Raw genomic sequence first — 17065 nt, forward strand, 5'->3', positions numbered from 1 at the left:
GGGCTGGCGCTTTGAGTGACAAAAACATATATCAAAAAATTAAAACGGTAAAAAAATAATATTCACAATTTAACATTTATAAAACAGGACTTTTTCAGCTCTCTTTAAAGTTTTTTTATTATGATTTACCCCTCGTTTTATATTTGAAGTGAAGTACTGACTTTGATATGTACTATTTTAGCGCCACAAGAAAAACATATTACGCAAAGAGATTATTTTTGTCCCAAATCGTTACATTAGCTTGAAGTACGATAGTAGAAAAGCGCGAAAGCATTTCACCGATCTTTAAAATAGTATTAAGCACAAACATGTAATAAAATTTAATTTAAAAGACACTGTATTCAATTTCTTTAAAAATTTAATGAACTAAGGAATGTGCCATATACATAATATTAAATATCTGTAGCGATCACACACAGATGACCACGTTTGTGTCAAAACATTTAAAATAACCTTAATTTACTGTGATAAAAATGGCCATCCATCAACATGGACACAAGACAATAGCGTAAAGGATACACAAAAGCCCTCGTTACGTCCACATAAATAGCACGAGTTTTTGAGAGAATGTTTCTTTGTTGCGAAACGGTCACGGATATAATAAATCACTTGATTTATAACCTTGGATAATACCCATCAAGCGAATGTCGCTTTCTAAAGGCATATACATATTTCGCTGTTCTAAGAAGCGAGTGCAGCGATTGGCTGAATGATCGCTGCATAATTGCGATTGGTGAGCAAGCTTTGCAGCCTTTGGACTTCGATGAGGAGAAGGAAGTCCAGCAGACGCCCGATGCCTGCGGACAACATACGATCATGGAATCACACATCCCACCGCCAGCTTCTCCACCACCACTCGGAGAAAATATCTCGCCATATATCGTCTGTCGCAACATATGTAAATATAATATAATAAAACTAGATTCTTCAATGAATAAAGAAAATATTAACAAAATTAGTTAACTGCGTTGTAAAAAAGATAGATTATTATCATTTCATGAAGCATCACTGCATTCTAAATCAATAAAGCGATGTTAAATAAGAAAACCTACATTTTTATTTAAAATAGCTGATTTACCATTTCTAGTGCATATGACTGCTTATTTAAATCAAGAGAACATACATATTCAAGATGAGAATCAGTTAATGAATTGAATGTTTCAAACAACGTCAGCATTTGAAATTAAATGGAAATTGTGCCTATCTGAGAATAAAAGGTAAATTAATTCGAATTGAAACACTCTCTAAATAAAGCCACGTAAACAGAAAAAAGTATGCAGTTTTAATTGTTATTTTAACACAGAATTTGAGAGTAGATTTTAAAATATCTACTCTATCGACATTGACACGTTCACTGCAAACTTGCAAATACAATGTAAAGGTTTAAAATCAGATATGTAATCTTAAGAAATATTTATTCAAGTGTATTTATTGGAATTACATAATTGGAATTATTAAAAATATCTCAATAGTCTCTTTTGGAGAATACGTTTATATTTTTCCGTATGAAGCATACGAAAAGTATAATTAAAAATACTATTTTCAAAATACTCTGCATCTCTACTTTGATTAATATTAAGGATATTGATGCACTGATATTTAAGAACAATTTCAGTGTTCACATTAACAATAATATGTAATTGCTTTAATTGATTCTTTGATAATATCAAACTGTAGTCAATAATTAATATTAAAATATATATGCGTCCTTTGGCAACTTTTTGTAGGGAAATACGGCCCAGAAGATTCAAAAGCTTTTACACCCTTTTTATAGACATATCAACTTCACGCGTTTTTATTTTAATTTTACATTATCCATTAGAGCTAATTAAAATTTTATATTTATTCTATTTATCACTAGTTATATATACAAGCAATGTACGTAAGGATAATTAGTGGAGCTCTAGTTACATTATTTCTCAAACATAATCGAAACCATATTAAAATTTGTCCAAACTCATTTGGTAAATATTTTTCAACTTTTGAACATTTTGTTATGAAGCATGCATTGGAATTGTAAACATAAGATGAAATGCAATGCAAACCCTTATCCAAGATGATTAAACACAAAAGAAAATGATATTATCTTCTCTGTAAACATGATATACCTACATACTTTTTTATTTTTTATTTATAAGGGTGTAAAAAAGTATTAAAAATTAAGATACCACAATTAATTTTACTAAATTCGGAGGAGTATGGTATATATAATATATACAACTATTGTAAAGATCTGAAAGTTTTTTATGTATGAAGCGGCCGATTTTGTTTCCATTGCGGCGACTGTCGACCACACAGGGCAATTGTCTCATTGTTAATGCCCGTAACCAATAATGTTCACTGTTAATAATGAGACAAACATCATGGCACAAGAGGGATTTCTTTTGACCACACAACACGGGTCGTTAAGAGTATCCCTTTTCTGACTAAACGGTGCGGATGCAATTAATCATCACAACAGCAAACCCTTTCCGTAGAATTCGAAAGTCGGAGCAAGCAAAAACTCGCTTCCAAATATGCAACATCCGATTTCTCGAATTCTACGAAGCGACTCCAGCGATTGGCTAGGAGATCGACGCACAAGCGTGATTGGCCAGCAAGGGTGCATCCCCTAAAAGAATATAAGCCCGGACTCCGACGAGGAGACGGCAGTTGATCCACAGTGGACACAAGACCTTGGTAGAAAGCCCGAGGCAGTCAAGCGAGAGACGAGAGGCACGAGACAGAGACCAGACGCCAGAGAGCGGAATCAGCGGCAATCGATCTACCAGCAGCCTTCCTGAGGAACCAGATACGCGCCCCCACCTGACACTCCTGACACCGGTCACATGCACCTTGAGCCATCCTGAGCATCATCAACTGCACGAACTCCGACATCACGAGAAACGTCACGCCATATTCGTCCATAACAAACTTGTAAATATAAAATAATAAACAGTCTAATAGGATTCGACCAGGAGTCTCATTGGCCGCGAGGTCAACCACCCCTAGGGTTACGCTCCCTAAACCATGTTATAACATCAACATAGACCTTTACTAATAACAAAGTTTATGCATACTTAAACGTTACGTTGATTCCGTAATGTGGCAACTACGTTTGTTACTTTAACGAAAACGTTTATGTAAAAATAATAATTTATGTGCAATTATATTAATATAACCATATTTCAAGTGTATAGCACTTGATGTATATTTTATTTCTGGTGTTAAATAATTAAAAATAAAATGTGTATCTACTACTACATACTCAAATCACCCACCAATACGCAGTGATTGAAAATTCTCGTCTGCGCTTCCCCACACGGGCATTGTTCAAATGCCAAACTACTGACACCGTTTCGACTGAAACGCCACTAAAACCATATATATGTATATTGTATATATACACTATATACTATATATACACAACGTCACACTTTACAATTCAATTTTAAAAAATCCATACATGTGCATGCACACACGAAGGATATTTTTAAATATAGAAGACACTACACACTTGGAGCTGTTAAGTTCTTATCTCCAATATATTCTAGTTCAATTATAAGATATTAGGTGTTACTTTATCATCTAACGCAGACTTGGACTCTTAATCTAAATGTTGATCAATGCCCATTCGTGCCAGTGATTCAATGTCAGGCTTTTGCCGAAGTCCGAAAATTTTTCTCTATTATTATTTATGATTTAGTTGCGTATATTTTAAATTATGATTTATAAATAAAGTAGCAACCTAGCGGGGGGGAATCAATGCGTTTTAATTATTTCAACAGGTATACCTGTACGTTTACGCAATTCTCGCATGTCCATACACGAAGTATGTATAACGGCTTATTTTATTATTCATTATAACCGAACAAGGATAACACGGTCATACCGTAAAATGCCGAAAGCCACCGAGCTGATCTCACCATCGGCAATAAACATGGGAACAATTAAGGTCAAATGCCACTATGATATGGGTGGGTACGGTTATGTGCTCAAAACCCAACGGTAATGCGGTAGTTTGGGTTATCTCGTTAAATTTTAATATTAACGAAAATACAGTTTAAAAAATATATTTAAACGTTAATTATATACGTGGGATCAGAGCCTATCAAAAATGGGGGGGAGGGGTAGATAAAATGGGCAGCTGCTCCGGGCCTCATTTCGTTAATTCAATATGTTGAAAAAAATAGATCTTGTAAAAAATTCGAATAGAATTAATTTTTATTATTTCTTTTTTAGAAGCCATGAGTGAGCAATAAGATATGCAAAAATTGAACCAAACTTCTCCAGCTAAATAATGGACCACATCACAATCATTGTCATGCGATCGTCGTGAAAGATAGTATCCCCAAATATCAATAGATCAAAAAATACGTTATATAAGCATTTATATGGTTTGATCGATGTTAACCTCAATCTACATACGTACTAAGTATACGTTTAAAACGTATTTGCAATTCGAGTAATTATATTCTGTTAAATTTAACGTATATGTGTATTAAATCAGAAGCAATAATAATGTTTATGTATTGTAAAAAGAAAAACTCACTTTTTGACCTTGGAGCCCGTCGACGGGAATTCAAAATTTGAAGATTTCATTTCGAAGATTGTTTTATGGTTGTTTATCTAGTTTTATAAATGTATTTTTACAATCCTTACACATATTATGTATATATTTCATAGTTATAACATACCTAGTTAGCTTGCAATCCGATTATTTATAACGCACATCCCGAAATAATGAAAATTATTGTCGCGTAGCAAAATTATTTACAACTGTTGTCACGTTACGGTCGGCCATCTTGTTATATATTTGAATGACAACAAAAGAATTCATTAGCGGAGGTTTGAAAATCATAGTGCCAACGCTATTTTTATTTTTATTAATTATAATTAAAAATATTTCACTTGTTTACATGTATTATTATATACCGTTCAAAAAAAAACGATTGAGCATATAATGTTTGATTTTAAAGCGTGCGCGTTCGGAAGCGGAATATATTTTTAATACAAATAATTTTTAAGGTGGTAATAAATGCGGTATATAGTTGATTTTAAGCTTTTAATTATTTGTATTTGAAGATTTTATCTAATGAACGTATATGTATATATAAATATTAAAAATAAATTCGTATATTTTGAACATCGGTTAGGTTGAGCCCTGTCAAACACACGAGCGAGATGTATCGAGTGACGCTTAAAAACCGTTTGCTTTGTTTATCTAAAACGTATTAATTTGCACGTGAAAAGTTATGCCATTTTTATTTTTTGATAGTTTTCTACTATGACTTTTACACCCTATAACTGAACAGCCCCCCATAATATTTAATACATTTAAAAAAATAGTGTGGAGAACTGTGGCATATGGCGTGACAAGGCCGACTAACATCAATGGACAGAGTTTTTTTTTCACCGCGAAATCCGCTTCTATATATTCTTTATTCTGTGGATTAGTTAAACTGTTAAGTAAATATTGAGCTGTACAAGAAGATATTCATCGTAGGCTTTATTTGAAATATTATAAAACATTTCATTATTTAACATATTAATGAATAGTATTTGTAATCACCCGTAGTTACTTAATTTATGCTGATTATTAAATAAAATATTATTTTAAACATTAAAAAGTGGATTATTTACTATGTGCGGATTTTTTGTGTGCGCATTCTTCAATTCAAACAATTAAAAATTTCATTAGGGCAAATATTGACTTTTGGCAGATGCGGACAAAAAGGTTAAAGTTACGTGTATGATTAATAATAAAATATACGAAAAAGCTACTCAACTTTAATATTATATTATATAATACACTATCTGTCTTTTGAATACATAGAACATAACAAAACAATATATAACATAGTCATTCAATACCACAGATTTTTATAAAACGTAGAACTCATCAAAATGTAACATTACAGATTACTATTATTATTAAAAATGCTCTCGTGGATGGACAAGAGCACAGACTATCTGAACCTTACCTTTATAAAAAGTTTAATGCCCAAGAAAACATTAATGAATTACAAACATTTTTACAAATTTACGGGTTGATCTTCGCAGCCGTTCCCGAGAGTATTTTTAATTGTCTAAAATGATTCTGTAAAGAGTTTTACACATTTTATTTTTTAAATCGCTTTTTTTAATTGAAGATGAATTTAGCAATTAAAACATTCATTCGGTGAAATTTTATATGAAAATATCAATTGTATGTTTTTTGGTTGTGTTAATTTTTCTTTAAATTTTATCAGAATAAATCCAGCAGAATCTTGCAAAGAATCAATAACTTTCTTTGATACTGTACAGTAAATTTATATATTTTTTAGTGAAAGTCCAATAAAATAGAAGATTTTAAAACGACATTTAACACTATTCCTTACAAAACATATAAAAATAAATGCAGTAAAATTAATGGCTATAAGTTTGTAATCGAATTTAAATGCAATCAATTCTAAAAGTCTTCTTGTTGATGAACAAACACAGATTACTGCTTTTGAAAAATATTTGTCTTCATTTTGGATGAAAATACTAATGTAATTGTTTATAAAAAAACATTATTAAATCTCGTAAAGCAATATAAATTGTAGAACTAATAATATTGAGTACCTAATTAAAGATATTGACAACTTAAAAAAGTGAAAGTCAGTCAAAAAAAAATTGTCGATTAAAAGATCAAAATCTGCAGAAGAATATTTTTATTTAAAAGGTACTTATGCTTGGATTTAAACATTTTTTTTTAGAAATTTAATATAATTATTGCTAAAAAATTATGAAAATGAAATAAGTGATAAATTTGTAGAAGAACTATTGCTGAAGCGTATTTAGAAATCCATGTTTTAACTAAGCACGAAGCTAGCAGAATTACTTTTAGAAATTATCGATATATTATTCCTAAATATATTACAAAAGACAGTGATTGTGCTTTGAACTTTTTAACTTTGTCTGTGAGTAAAGCAGAAGTGTTCTGAATAGAATTAAAAACTTTCTACTATCAACAACGAGTCAGGAGCGACTACATTACCAAAAAGTATGCATTAATTCACCATTAATCAGAACTCTTCGTAAATATACATAAAAGCTTTGTAAAAACCAGGATTAACACACAGTAATTCGAAAGCCTAATAAAATTTGTCATATCACGCAAATCGACAGTGATTTACTTTTTATTATCCTACTTTATATACTTTACGAATATCCCTCATAAATTGTGTTTAAGCATGTTTAGTATATATTAATACAAACTTTAAACAGGCTTCAATTTATTATCCACAACTTCTCTATACTTATTTATGTTCCAACTTCTATACGTATATCTGTATATTTTATGTGTAAACACCAAGCCATAAACGTCACCATCGTCCTAGGTCAAAGAAAGGGAAAATAACGACATACTTTACGTCGGTTTTCTGCGAAAACATAAACGAGCTAAAGGCAAGAAAGCCTCGAGGGTTTCGCCCTCGAAACACCTGTTCGACCCTTGGATAATTTTCCAGTTTCGCTTGTTTACCATAGTCGCAAACTTGCAAGCCGAATGACAAACAACGCCTTCTGTACACAGGGCGTACCAAACTACTTTTATTAATAATTCAAAGGTCTTGAATTAGTTAAATTTAAATACACTTTATATTGACCGGAATAGTATTGTAAACATGAACTATTTAAATGGTCAAAGCAGTTCAGGGTGAATTTTAAAGATAACATATTAAAATAAAATGCTGATAGGATTTTAAGACACTCAATAAAAGAAACAATCGACCTTTTAGTAGTTATTTACTTTTCTTATAGTCAAAGTATTTTTTTACATATACTATAACAAAAATGTTTGTTTAAAAATATGTTATTTTCTCTAAAGCGACGTTTAACCCATAAACACGTATTTCATGTTGACGTCTTGCCCATGTTACAAAAGCCGATATATCGGATTTCATCAACCAAAGGGTTACAGGTATAAACGTAACCATGACCGGGTGACTTAAATAGGCTAAACAAGTTCAAGAGCATAATCAATGCTAACCTAAATTTAAACACCATCAAAATAACTTGAATAAAAGAGCCTGCCAATCATTGATATTAAATTGAAGATTTTATGGTACGTTTCTCTAACCATTTGTGTTTAATCGCGTGTTCATTTGAGTGCAAGATAAACATCCGAAAGCAGTTTGTCTAGGCAGTAGTCGAGTTCTTTTAGAACTGATGTTTTGGTTCCACTCAAATTAGTATATGTGTGCTGAGTTTTTGCGAACCTTTTTATATATTTACTACTCCTGGCTTTGAAGAATGGTGAACGGTTTACTTCGATTAAATATAATATATTAAAGTTAATCCTTTGTGTGTCTAAAAAGTGAATTTATTTAATGGTGTCTTTACGTTAATAAATAATCTCGTTCTTTATAATGCCATAGATATTTTAATAATGTCCAGACGTAATAAACGATTATGTAAATATTGCATATAAAAAATATTGTTGAGTTCTTAAATTTGTTTATTATGTTTTTATTTAAATTTTAGATCAACGCGACATACATTAGGGTAACCTGTTAGGCCATGATGGCCTTATTTTAAATAAATACATATTTTTTACTTAATTTCCAGAAATATTCTTTAAGCATCTTAGTAGTACTGAGAATTTATTATATCAAATATAGGGCAAAAGTATACGAATTAAATAGAAAAATATAACGATAAAAATGCACGTTTGAATGAGTAAAACTAAAATTAAAAAGTCTGCAATGATTGATGTTTATGCTTACATCTTTTGAAAATTGTCTTATCAATTTAATTTGTTTATTTTTCTGAAAGTCTGTGACAATCTTAACTTATGGGTGTTATCATATCGCATTATGTTTAAAAGCCAATAAATTGAGGGTTGATACATAAGCGGCTTTAATTAAACTTCACTAACTGATACTGTCAGATAATATACGAAAGAATTATTATAAATAAACATCGCCCTCTATAAAAACATGCCTAAATTAGTAAACAGAAATTAAGTAAAATTATTACTACTATATAAATAAATATTAAAAGCTGATCATTTATTGATTTAGTTTTTTTACATTTAAGTATTGAAAGAATAAATAAGCTTGCAATACTATTGTATAAATATTGATGAAAAATATAGAATAAATAAATAAATAAAACAATCTTCAATCGTGTGCGCAATAATCCAGATTTATTACAAGTACTAGCATATTTTTAGGGTTATTAGAAATTAAGCAAATTTTATAGTTCAAGAAAAAGAGAGATTATATACAGAGGTGTTAATGACCACTTATAATCAATTTTCAATAGCACTGAAGAAATCGATACTAATTTTATTTATAAGTCAACAACACCACTTTTGTATAGAGACAAATAAGTTATTGTTACATTTCTTAAAGTGAGAAAATATACATCTAATCTGTCAAAATAACTTCAGCAAGACTTGAAAGGGGATAAAACTAACATATTTATATTCCATGATTTTACTAAGGTTAAGATCATTTCCGGTTTACAATAAACAAAGCAGTGCTGAAACAATATCCACAAAAATCGTTGGACCATACTTTAACAATAAAAGGTCACTCCTGAATAATATTTGTAGCAGCAGATAATAAGCACAGATTTATACAATGTAGATTCTACCGTTATGCCAGATATAGTTATACAAAAATATTTTACTTAGCTGATTATATTTTATACACAGTTAGTAATATACAATACACTAGTAATATTATTGTACTATGTAGAAAGGAATTAAATTATTAAAAAATTGCGATTTTTATTAAAATAATAATTAGTATACTATGTTTTAAAGCTCTTATTGCAACTATGATTTTTGCCGAAAAAACTAATACTATTTTAATTCAGTTTGTTATTTTTATATAAATTAGGCTTGTAATGATATAGCATACATATTTATTGTTAATAATTATAAGCTCCAAGACATTATATATATATATATATATATATTTATTTTAATAGGGAGAAATTCGAGCCACGACCTTTTAAATCAACAGGCAATGGTGTATCCCTCTGATCTAAATACTATCTATATTTAAAACATAAATTCAGGCACCTGTTATAATTAAAGTTCAAGCAAAATTTAATACTCAATTATTTATATGGCTTTCAAAACTATCAAATTCAATGACTGCCAAACATACCTAATTTTTTTTATAATTGTTTAAAGCTAGAATGACTACCAATAAATTACTATTGCCAGTATTAATATATATATATCTTAGATTATCGGCTCTTTATATGTAATATTATAATGAAGCTCAAACTTAAAAGATGTAATATTTATTAGCGTAATTTTATTCTGACCATTCGTGCAAGAGGCATCATCACTTTAATTATCAAAGTGTAATTAAAATATGACTTTTAAAATATAAACTTTTGCAAAGTTCTTCGGTGTCTCGCGGAACGTAGAAGTCCCGGTACTTTTAATGAGAAATTTAACTTTTCAATGGAGAAGCTTTGCGAACAATGGTTATCAGTAAAGAGACCCAAACTGTCCTGGTTAAAATTAATACGCTTCATATTTTTTCTGTCAATAGTCGAAAATATATCGAATAAGCACATCCAACTGGACTCGCTCTATTGTGAAGCTTCAGTAAAGAAAGATAAGGGTTTTTGGGATCCTTTCATATGGCTATAAAGGGTCAACTATTTTTTTTCCAATTCGATAGGCTTACACTTCTCATTTATAATATAGTTGATATCCACATTTTTTTTGTAAGGAGGAAATAAGAACTTGAGACATTCACACTTATACAATGACATTGTATTTTTTTTTACCAATTCCGCGTGTTTTTACGATCAAGGGATATATCTAATTTAAACGAATTGCCTATTTAAAGGTCTATTGATTTTGCTCTTTGAAGTATTAGCTTAAATATAAGAGGTTTTCACCTAATTTCCTTAATGGTGCTGCGACTTATAACAGGTTTTGGTAATACGATTTATTAGCACTAAGATATTATATTATACATACAGGATGACCAGGACGATTATTTATTTCATGAAATTTTATATCTAAAGTGATACAAATAACATTGAAAATCAATTAAAAATATCTTATACTTTTAAAAGTCATAAATTCAGGTTAAAATAACCATTATCTCATATCATAAGTTCAAAACTCGCTAAATCTCTTGACAACGGTATTGCGCATTCAATGTTTTATTAAAACGTAAAATTATGAATATACGCTCGCTTTTAGAATGTTAATAATTAATTAACACCCTGTTTACCATGACGAACACATTGCAGAATATTAAATCCATGCGAGCTTAACGACATTCGAAGACTTTAGGTGGATTTAAATTAAATTGTCTTCTAGTATAAGCATGTAAGTTTAAGGAACAGAGTTTCTGAGCGAAAGCCAGTCTGTTGAGCCTTTATTATGTACCATTAAATATATGGATCAAGATTTCTATATTTTACCCATTATATAAATTATTATTTAAAGCTTAATTACGTTAAGCAAGTGTATTGCGAGGAATTATGGCAATTTTTATTAATATAAAAGTACACGTTTTTAATACATAATTTTATTTTTTATTGCAGATTTTTTAAAAATTCATTGCGTAATTAAATAGATTTTTAATATAATTAAATAGAGTAAAATGTTAGCTTAGGAATAAAGTATGAAAAAAAACACATTCAATATTGTGGCAATAAAATTAGTTAGGCTATTAAATAATATTTTATGCACCATATCAGACAGCTAATTGACAGATTATTACTCTCTTAACTTTTTTAATGTAAGGACTTTTATAACTAAGATGCTATTTAAACTGCATTTCGAGCCTATATAAACTCAGGAAATTGGAATAAATGACAATATTTTTAGTTAGGCTGTATTAGGCTACGGAATACCATATCCTAACCTACCCTAACTAAAATATTTTCGTTATATAATAAAATATTTTGATTTTTTATATTTTGGTTATATTTTGTGTTAGTCTAGGTTAGGACACGTTATTCCGTAGCCTAACTCACTCTAACTAAATTTTCATAAAAATACACATTCTTATTTAAAATATTATTTTTATATTTATATTTAAGATATAAATGTGTCATATTTTTTTAACCTAGTAGCATAAGTACAAATAAAATGTGAACCTGAATTAATAGCCTTACCTATTTTTTTATTTTAATATTTTTTTCCTTATATTTATTTTATTTTCTATAGTTGCTTTATAAAGTCTATTTGTTTAAGTAATTTATAAATATACAGGATTACGACACACATATTTAAGCAAATTTTATTGGTAAACATAAATCGTATCAAAGTAAATCAGACTACATTTAAAAATAGTATTTATTCTTTTTAAGAAATATGACTGTGACATTTTTATATGTATATATACTACGCTTTTTTAAATAACTTTATATTATTACTAAAATAATACGAATAAAATATATTTAATATATTTTTAAGGATTTATTTTGCGCAAATCCATGGAATCTAAAGAGGGCTGAGCCAGAATACTTAATTTTTATTTTATCTAATTTTAATACAGCTGTATACGCTTTATACTTAAACGAAAACTTCTTGAGAATATTCTGTCAATATACTTCTGCATGAAAATGCTTTTTACCCACCATTACTTTTTAGCTATTGCTACTCGATGAACTTTTCGACAAGTTAAAAGAGAATGAATTTTTAAAGTAGCGCCGTAGCTTTCTTTCATATATCTTATATATTATACATATAAATGTTTTTATGCATATTTTAAAAATGCTACTACATTCTAACGACGGTCGCAGCCGACGACGTTAAAGTTGAAAAAACAGATTAAAGAAAGTTTATCTGATGGAAATTGTTTTCGCAAGCACCGCTCCACGCCGCGTTTGCTTAATGGTCTACAGTAATAATCTGAATTCTAATGCATTTCGTCTTCGGTGGGTTACAAAGAAAAAATGATAAAAAGTTTTTAATTAGTTCCTATACTCCAGAGAGAAATAAAGTTAAAAACGCTAAATTAAAATGCACAAAATGGCTAGTGAAGCCGCGCCTTCAAAAACGATGACACCATACAAAAAAAAGGAATAATCTCAAGTGCAGTTTTTGATCTTCATTCGATTCCCGCTGTGGTCCGGCAATTTGACACGTCGTCTTGTGTCAAATTGCCGACATTGACGGTAACTGGGAGCTCAGACGCTTTCCATAATGGCAGGGCAAGGAACTCGAGAAGAATCGAAGCATTATTCCATTGTCTTATAAGACATGCTCAGGCTATCATAATTTTAATTAAATTTCTCAGGATTTAAAAAGACTTGTAATATAAAATTAATTAAAAATTTCACGTGACAATAAAATAAGTTTTGATTGATAAATGGTAATAAACTTTTCATTATGTAACTAAAGCAACGATGTCACTCTTGTACGAAAAGTGATTAATAACCAATTTTAGGCACACTAATTAATTCTTGTCTTAAAATAAGATTAAAAAATACCTGAAAACTATGATTGACGTTCTTGATGCTGCATTCGGCAAAGCTTGGATCTATTAGCTCGATTTCATCGAAAAGTGGACTCTGTAATAAATATAAACATATGTTAATTTAATTTAGTAATCTAGTAAGTATGCATTTATATTCATTTAAAAATTGTAGTATCGCAATACTAAGATTTATGCAAAAATTCCTCGTTGCTTTGACAATGTATTGATATATTTTTATAATAAATAATATATTAGTTCATAAATGACTGAAGCAAGGTATGGGAGGGGGGCGCTTTACATAAATATATTGTTCTTAAAAAAAATCATTTTTTGTCTATAAAATCCATATTTTTTAGTAAACCTTAAAAACTGCATTTTTATAATATAAAATTATATTTTATAAATTGAAGTAAAAACATAGTTCTTATTAAAATCCATATTTTTTTTGTTTAAAGTACACATTAAAAAATGCGTTTTTATTGGATTTTGTAAACAAAATATAGATGTCATAAACTAGCTAAAAAGTAGTATATAACTTGTAGACAAGAGGGAAATATTATATTTATACTTATAGTTGGTTTTTCAATAAAATTTTGAAATTAAAATCATATATTATGTAATAAAAGACTCAGATTTATATATTATATAATAATAGACCATTTAAACATAAGTTACAAAAATAGATTTTTAAAAGTTTTCTTTTTTTACAAAATAAAAATAAATAAAAACAAGTAAAAAACACACGTATAATTTTGCTTTGCTGTGATTAAAGACTAGATTATATTTAACTTAACATTATGAAGTTAGATAAGTAAAAATCAGATAACGGATTATATTTTTTAAGAACGCTTAACCGAATTCCAAGAAAAATAATCTAATATAATCGCAAACAATACTAGTTTTATTAATATAATAATATACAGGTTGATCCATTAAGCAGTTTTTATTTTTTAAAGCAATAAAAAAAAAAATTCTGATTTTTTAAAAAATATAATAACACTATACAATAAAATAACTCGATCTTCATAAAAAAAATATGCAAATTTAAAATTTATTATTATTGTTAACAAGTTGGTACGACTGTCTTTACTGCACAAATAAATTGTCAGCTATAATAGACGCGTAGTTTGAGTTTGGCAGTGTATTAATGACGCATTTTGTCACGCTCTGCAAATTTTTAATTTTGGAAATGATGAAATATGCACTAAATTTGTCGTTAAATATCGAATATATTGCAACTAAGTAGTGAAAATGTTTTTTAACAGGATCATGAATACAGTAAAAATTTTATTCATCAAAGAGGCATATCTTTGCTGAATAACCATGCATATTTTTTAGACCTTCCAAGTTGCAATTATTCAAAAGAATGGTGGTATAAATAATGAACTCGATAGGTAAATAGAAGAAGCTGCATACAAAAATGTTTTACAAAACATAATAAAATTTCACCCTTTCAAAATTTCTGTTTTTTAAATACATACTTCATAAAGTTAAATTATTATTTTACGTATTTTTTTATATTTATTTTTTAAGAGTAAAGTTTATATATTATATATCCCTTTTAATTATTTTTGTAAGGTCCATAAGACGTCAAAAATATATATAAATTAAAATGCACACTCCCATAGAAAGTACGATGATAACAAAGAATATTTTACAAAAATCAGATAAAATATAATCCAAATTATGTCACAAAAAACACTTTACAAAAAATAATTTTAATTTTAAGGAAGTATAATTTATTATGTTATATACAATTGCACTAAACTTTTTATAATATACATTGTATACACACAAACATACTTTGCACTAAAAATTTGATAGTATGTACTTTGTTTAATACTTAAATTGAAAATTTTGCATTTTGAAACAGAAATTTTTGACACAGTATCTATATAGGTATTTATCTGTTATCTAATGTTTTAGTTTTTAAAAATGATCAGAGGTTATAAATATTTTGTTAAATTACAAAATATATACCAGTAGTATAACATCAGTGGGATCATTCAGTGCAAAGTATTAATTTTTAGTGAAAACTTTTTATTCAAAGTAATATAGTTTGATTTAAGTTTAATATATTTGTTGAATATTAAATAATTAATTTTTCGTACAATATATTTGTTATTAGTGTAAACATAAAAAAATGTTTATGATTTAAAAAAGTGCATTTAAATACAAGTCATAATAAAAAATAAATAGAGCTTTAAAGTTTTCTTTATTTTTGACAGCAGATATTTAGGAAATTAAATCTAAAATTCCCCATTTAAGGAAAACATTTGTTTTCGGATTTCAGCAATCCAATAGTACATTAGCTTTAATTTTTAGATAGAAACAAAGTCATTATAGGCAATCACAAGCCAGTGGTTTAATCAATCATAGCAATGCACTAATAAAAATTAATTTAATTTTAAGGTTTAATAAAATCGTTGTTAACAACATGTGCTAGATAAAACCTTAATTATATTTCATTGTAACCTGACAGGCGAAAGCCTAATGCGTTATAACAGGATATATCAGTACAAACTGGGTAAGTCAATTAGACATAAATAAAACCTACAAGTCAGTATAGGAATCGTTGCCATTTAATATAGTTAATTATTTATTAAAATGTTTAATATAATTTAAATCAATATATCAATGACATATAGTGTAAATTTGTTAACTCAACTTTTGGGTAAAAATAACTTTACAATGTAATCTTGTACCTTTAATCGAAATGATCAAAAAATTGCTATCTCCGAAATCTCCAATTAAACACTACAAACTTGAGATATTGTTTTATTTTACTATTTATAGATTATCTATCTAGTTTTTTGTTTCTCCCGTAAAAATGGCAAATATGGAGTTAGCAATTTTATACTTTGCAGCTGGGGCAGTTTTTAATAATATTGCATTTTGATAAATTAAATTGATATAATGGACCCGAGCCCGTAACTTCTCTGTTGCCAGTCTAGACCTTACGGAATACGCTATTCCGATCTAAAATTTATATTTAAACAAGATCACATATACTATGCAGTTTAATCCAAATAAAGAAATGCATTTAACCTTCTATATACTCTTTGTAGCGATCTTTATACATAAAACTAACTATTGAATGTGATATAATCAATTTAGATTTTTGAATACTTGATGATAAAAATAACGCCGTGCAATGTAATTTATAATAAAAACAAATTTACAGCTATCAAGTAGCCATTATTTTTGAGAAAAAAATATTTTTTATTGCCTTATTTACTACAATAGCGTTAGCAGCATATTTATACGACCTTATATTGTATTCAAATTGTCGTACACGAAAGCACCGCACATGTGTTGCCAGAGTTTATAAACGCTGAAAGTACCATAATACCTTTGGGAAATAACTTAATGTACGCAATAAGAGGCACTTGACAAAGAACGTAAACTGAGCACGGCACATTTCACGGTAACGAGTAAAATTATTGCTTCGTCAAGCATTTCACGCGTGATTAACTACGGCTAAACCTGGGCAGGCCTAAAATCGAATATAATTAAGGTTTGGTACACACAACCTGTCAGACGAATATTTTTTAATTTATTTTTAGAATCGAGCGCCTGAAAAATTCACCAAGCTTCGGTCAAAAAAATAGTGGATGAATTTTACACGCATATTCGCCTAGTCATCCCCC

The 17065-nt window shown here is 28.7% G+C and overlaps 1 protein-coding gene across 1 annotated transcript in view; it reads right to left on the reverse strand.

The window, feature by feature from the left end:
• Window positions 1–17065, reverse strand: part of LOC148234899 (diacylglycerol kinase eta) — a 164904-nt gene that overhangs the window by 46022 nt on the left and 101817 nt on the right. The window contains exon 3 of the mRNA XM_088186010.1: window positions 13429–13509. Within this exon, the coding sequence (XP_088042136.1) occupies window positions 13429–13509 (81 nt within the window). The remainder of the gene's footprint in view (window positions 1–13428; window positions 13510–17065) is intronic.

The sequence above is a fragment of the Plectrocnemia conspersa genome, unplaced genomic scaffold, assembly GCF_051122295.1.
Source record: "Plectrocnemia conspersa isolate PC_06_02 unplaced genomic scaffold, ASM5112229v1 ptg000005l, whole genome shotgun sequence".
Taxonomy (NCBI): Eukaryota; Metazoa; Arthropoda; class Insecta; order Trichoptera; family Polycentropodidae; genus Plectrocnemia; species Plectrocnemia conspersa.